Source organism: Bipolaris victoriae, assembly GCF_000527765.1.
Source record: "Bipolaris victoriae FI3 unplaced genomic scaffold scaffold_296, whole genome shotgun sequence".
Classification (NCBI taxonomy): Eukaryota; Fungi; Ascomycota; class Dothideomycetes; order Pleosporales; family Pleosporaceae; genus Bipolaris; species Bipolaris victoriae.
In genome coordinates, this window is record NW_014575096.1 from 1 (window position 1) to 5,143 (window position 5,143).

Below are 5,143 nucleotides of genomic sequence, written 5' to 3' on the forward strand. Positions count from 1 at the left end.
TAGGTTAATGACCCTACTATCTTAATAGTATAGGCCGACTCTGATCTTGGCATGGTTATACGATTGAAATCGGATAAAAAAGCGGGCTCCAAAATGGGGCCCAAGTGGGGTAGCTGAGTAATATGCGACTCTGTGCACGGGCCACATTTTTCCCGATATCCGCAGGATAATGTATATCCCATATACATTAGCCGCGCTGCGCTACGCTTTCTATTAAATACCTCGTATAGTATCCACTAGTAGTATAGGCATGTCTGCTGCGCTAGCTTATCTAGCTTCGTCTGTACTACTCTCTCCTGCACTGCCTGCAGCTGCGTATCTACTTACTACGCTAGCTGTCTACTTATATTAGCCGTAGTACTACTAGCTTCCACTAGATCTGCCTGCTATATAGCCACTTATCTACTGCCTATTCTGCGCCGACTGCAGTTGTCGTATACTGTAACTGCTTAACCTATAGCCTCCTCTAGCTATTAATATAATAACGCTATACTATCTATATATCGACTAATTACTCTTCGCCGACACCCGCGCGTCGATACTAGCGTTGCCACTACCTAGCTATTATCTATCTCTTTACTCTTATCTATCTCTATCTTATCTACCTTATCTATCTCGTCTGCCTCTACCTCGTCTGTGTCGTCTGCCTCGTCTACTACCTCTACCTGCTTTACCTACTATTGTGCGTACTACCGCTGCCGCTGCTCTTTTCTTACTACTACTAGTACTACAGCTTTACCTTGCCCTCGCGCTCTCCTACTCTCCTATATAAAGTTAATTATACTCTATAGCTATTCTATATACAGCGTAAACGCTACGCCCGTAATATCTACTTCTACTCCTAGCGCTAACGTATATATAATTAAACTACCGCGCTGCCGCTACTACTCTAGTATCATCGTGCGAGAACCTACGCCTGCGTAATAGCTACTATAGTCTAGCGCTACTACTATCTTATTATAGAGCTGTCGACTGCGGTAGTAGATAATCTCTTTAGCGTACCTAGCTTCTGTAGCTAATATAGCTGTAGCTGCTATAGCTATAGCTATAGCTATTGTGGCTGCTACTGCTGCACAGCGCTGCCTAGAAGCCTATTCTACCTCTCTTATTAACCTACGCGCTTGCTCAACACCTTACTTAGATAGCTAGTCTCGCTAGCAATAGTAGACTGCGTACTGCGTATTTAGCTGCTGCGTACTTCTTACTTAGACGATAGTAGCCGTATATATAAGTAGTCTCTGCTATAGCTGCTCTACCTGCGATAGAGGCAGCGTAGCCGTAAGAAACACGAGCTAGCACGCTAGAAGCCGTAAGTCTCTTAGCCGTGCTAGCTTTAGCTACTATAAGTTAGCTATAATAGCTACATAGTACTTATTAACTACTACCCGTCGTAGTATCTACTGCCGAGCGAGCAAAGCTGCGTACGAGAGAAAGTTACTATCAGCGCTCCCAACGTAGTTAGTACTAACAACGACTATACTAGCTAGTTAACTGCGATACTACAGCTCGCCTACCTCGCCTAGCTACCACTCTATCGCTTAGATCTTAGCTTCTATAAGCCGTACGAGCATATCCTCTACTAAAGCCCAAAACGGTATAACGAGAATCGTTACGCCTAGCCAATTAATCTACTAGCTTTAATTAAGAATAGTAGTAGTAAAAGGTAGAAGCGTCTTACCTCCGCCTATAGGCAGTATAACGATAAGAGGACTAACGCCTTATACGACGGCGTCTAGCGCTCGCTTCTAGTCTAGCGATCTATAGGTAACTAGCTGATTAGCAGAAATATAGAGTACCTAGTAAACAGCCTCGCTAAGCTACTCCTCTATAGTATGCGTGTTAGCCTCGTACGCCTACGTTAGCTTAGCTCTTTTTACTGCTAGCTGCTACGTTGCCGGCTACTGCGTTGCCAGCTGCTACGTTGCCAGCTACTACGGCTGTAGCCGTATTAAGCAGTCTAGGCAGCTTAGTACCTGCTTTCGCTTTCTTACTTGCTCTCTCGCCAACTCTATACCTTCTACTACCTTAGCTAATAACCTAAGAAATGCGTGCCACGCTAAGCTTAGCGTACGAAATACGTCAATTAATCGTAAACTAAGCCCTTAAATAATATCTGCTTATACTACGTACGCTACTATGCCTATCGCTGTAGATCGCCCGTTCTACAGCTCTAGTAGATCTTCTCTATCTTCGTCTTCGTCCGAGCTAACGTCTTTATTACCGCTAGCACCAGCAGCTCGCCCGTCTAGCTGCTTACTATAGCCTGCAGCAAAGCGCTCCCCTACTACCTCCCATCCAATCCTAACAGCTGCCTGCCAGTACTCAGCGATTGTTAGCCGCGATTCTAGCCGCTCTGCTATCTCTGCCATCATCGTACGCGTAAGCCAATCTGTATCCTACAGCCTACTATTACTCGCCCATAGATAGTCGCTTACTAACGTAGTAGCTGCCTTACTCTAACTACTAAGAAGCATCGCGCGTACGGGCCGTAGATAGAGCAGATACGCTGTGACTAGCTGCCCTACTACCTTAGGTAGAAACCGCGCGACTACCTTAGGCTTATCCTACTACGATTGCGTCTTATAATAGCGAGTGATTACTGCGACTCGGCCGTCTATAACGTAGAGATTGCGGTCTTACAGCACGCCGTTACGCCAGCGTACGGAGAGTAGCTCTGGCCTATAAGCTGGCTGGCCGGCTGTAATATAGATAGTAAGGTAAAGAAGCTCTAGAAAACGGTTAATTTATTTAAGATAGCGTTGGACGGCTCAGGGTTTCCACTCCATGCTCTGATCTAGTGGATAGCTGCTACTCGTTGATAGTTGCTCTAGCTGCTCTGGCTGCTCTAGCTGCTCTGGCTGCTCTAGCTGCTCTGGCTGCTCTAGCTGCTCTAGCTACTCTAGCTGCTCTGGTTGCAGTCGTACGCGCTGTTGGTAAAGCTTCTGCGCCCTAGCTACTCTAGCCAGCCGATCTAGCACCTAAGCTTGCCCTTACTGTAGCTGCGACGGCGATAGGTAGTATACCCTACGCTGTTAGATAGACACGTCGTCTTGTATCTCAGCTAGCCTAGTCGTCGGCCGATGCTCCTGCTCGCTTATCCACAGCAGCTCTTCCTATAGCACCCGTTCTGCCTTAGCGATGATACCCTGCGTAAGCTCGCGGAACTGCTGCAGCACGATAGGCCGGCCTTTGATATAGAACGTCTGTCGATCTGTCGACTACTACATACTGCTAGCGATGCTACTAGGCGTACGCAGAGCGATAAACTTAGCGTATGCTAGTAAGCTTAGTATAGTGCTTATTGGGCTATACGAGCCGTCTACTAGATAGCGAGCACGCTGCTTAAGAAAGCTACTTGTCTTAGCAGCACCTTGCTCCGCGCGCTTATCTGCTAGTAGAAAGAACTCTATCGCTAACGCCCGTACGCAGTAGACGAGAGAGCTAAGTATAGGCAAGAACTCGGTAGCTGTACGTAGACGGCTAGTCTCTAGGTAGATACTAAGAGTAGTAAGAAAATGGACTATTGGGCTAGCAAAGGGCTGCCTATAGAGCTTCTAGTAGATAAGAGCGTAGGATAGACGCAGCACGTACGTACGCTGCTTAGCTATTATAGTAGTACTGCTATCGTACTAGAAGAGGTACTTCTAGAGCTGCTCTGCTGCTGGCTTCTGGTTACTATACTATAGGAAGAGACGAGCAATGCTGGCTAGCTCGGGCACTACTAGTGCTGCTGGTGCTGCTGGTGCTACTGGCGTCTGCTTAACAGCTACTATACGGAGACAGTAGCAGAGTAGCCGTGCCTAGAGTTAAGCTGTACGCAGCTAGCTGGCCTTGTTTTGCATACGGCTGAACGGCTAGACGTTAGGCTCTTAAAGCTTCGTACTGCGCAGCTAGCGCAGCGTATCGCGAGGGAGCGTACTAAGTCTCTATATAGCCTCCTCTACTAGCTCTTCTACGAGCTATACGACGCGCTGCAGCTGCGGCTCCTCTACTACTACTAGGAGGCGTATAGCGTACGATAGTAGCTGCTAGTCTAGGTAAGCCTATAGGTGCTCATCCTATTGCGTCCGCTTAAACTAGCTAGTATAGTCTTTAGTGTTAGCTTCTTCTACTATACGCTCTATAGCCTCGCGATCTCTACGCTCGATAGCGTCGTACTCGCACGATAGATATGCTAGCCGCTGCTGATAGCTATTCTGTTCCTCCTCCTTCTTCTCCCCCTGCTGGCGCTACTAGCTTGCCTAGCCCGCTTAGCCTAACTCTAGCTGCTCTAGCTCCTGTACGATAAAGTAGCGTATATACTGCTTCTTACGAAAGAACGTCTGTACCTTTATAGGCCTCTATAGCTAAGTAGCGTACTTAGCGTATAAGGTAGCTAAGTTAGTAGGCTAGCGGGTAAGCTTAACTCTATACTATTAGTTAATATGCTTCTTTATCTAACTCTAGCTCGTACTAATAAAGCTACAGCTTACTTTATAGCAGTAGCGCAACGCGTCTTAGGGTAGACCTAGCTCTTTAAACGGCGTACTATATGGCGCTGGTACGCGTACGTTCGTAGGTAGCTATAGCGTATAGCTACTATAGCGTTCTAGTAGCTCTTTTCTCTCTTAAATAGGTAGCTTATAATAGTGTTTTAGATGGTCTTTAAGGCTATAGACAGCGTACTAGTGCTTATTATAGATAAGAACGCTGTAGGTAGACAAGTAAGTAAGCATAGCTAGTAGTATAATATTCTAATAGTAGACTAATTATAGTTATTATCATTTATTAATCTAGATATATAGAGAGAGAAAGAGAAAAATAATAAGCTCGTTGCCTTAGTAACAATCGGACTGTACGAGAAGAGCGTAAGCATAAATTAGGGTTAGTGTTACAAGTAACAAGAAGGATTCTCTCCTTGACAAATGACGAGATGGCTGAAGGCCTATAGACGTCCACGTCAGAAGGTAATGATTATCGCGGGGCGAAGATCACGTGATTAGCATTACGCTAAGACTAAGTATTCCGCGCTAGTATGTGAGGACACTTCTACACGTGACTAGATATCTTTAGAGGCTTTAGGAGATATAAGGATTATTTAGTGAGGACTGTAAGGCTAAAACCAGAAGCAATAAGGATATAAGGATAGATAGATTTTATTATT

General features: G+C 45.8%; 3 protein-coding genes across 3 annotated transcripts; 1 reads left to right on the plus strand and 2 right to left on the minus strand.

The window, feature by feature from the left end:
* Positions 1-243: 243 nt before the first annotated feature.
* COCVIDRAFT_116586 (hypothetical protein) lies at positions 244-453 on the plus strand (the record flags this gene model as incomplete). The annotated part of the gene is made up of 1 exon (XM_014694578.1): positions 244-453. A coding segment is annotated over one exon (210 nt), but the record flags the coding sequence as incomplete, so codon positions are not given.
* Positions 454-1,863: 1,410 nt separating this feature from the next.
* COCVIDRAFT_32086 (hypothetical protein) lies at positions 1,864-2,369 on the minus strand (the record flags this gene model as incomplete). The annotated part of the gene is made up of 2 exons (XM_014694579.1): positions 1,864-1,957; positions 2,167-2,369. The coding sequence occupies 2 exons, from the start codon at positions 2,367-2,369 to the stop codon at positions 1,864-1,866; spliced, it is 297 nt and encodes a 98-aa protein (XP_014550065.1).
* Positions 2,370-3,221: 852 nt separating this feature from the next.
* On the minus strand, positions 3,222-3,542 carry COCVIDRAFT_116590 (hypothetical protein; the record flags this gene model as incomplete). Its single annotated transcript, XM_014694580.1, has 1 exon — positions 3,222-3,542. A coding segment is annotated over one exon (321 nt), but the record flags the coding sequence as incomplete, so codon positions are not given.
* Positions 3,543-5,143: the final 1,601 nt, after the last annotated feature.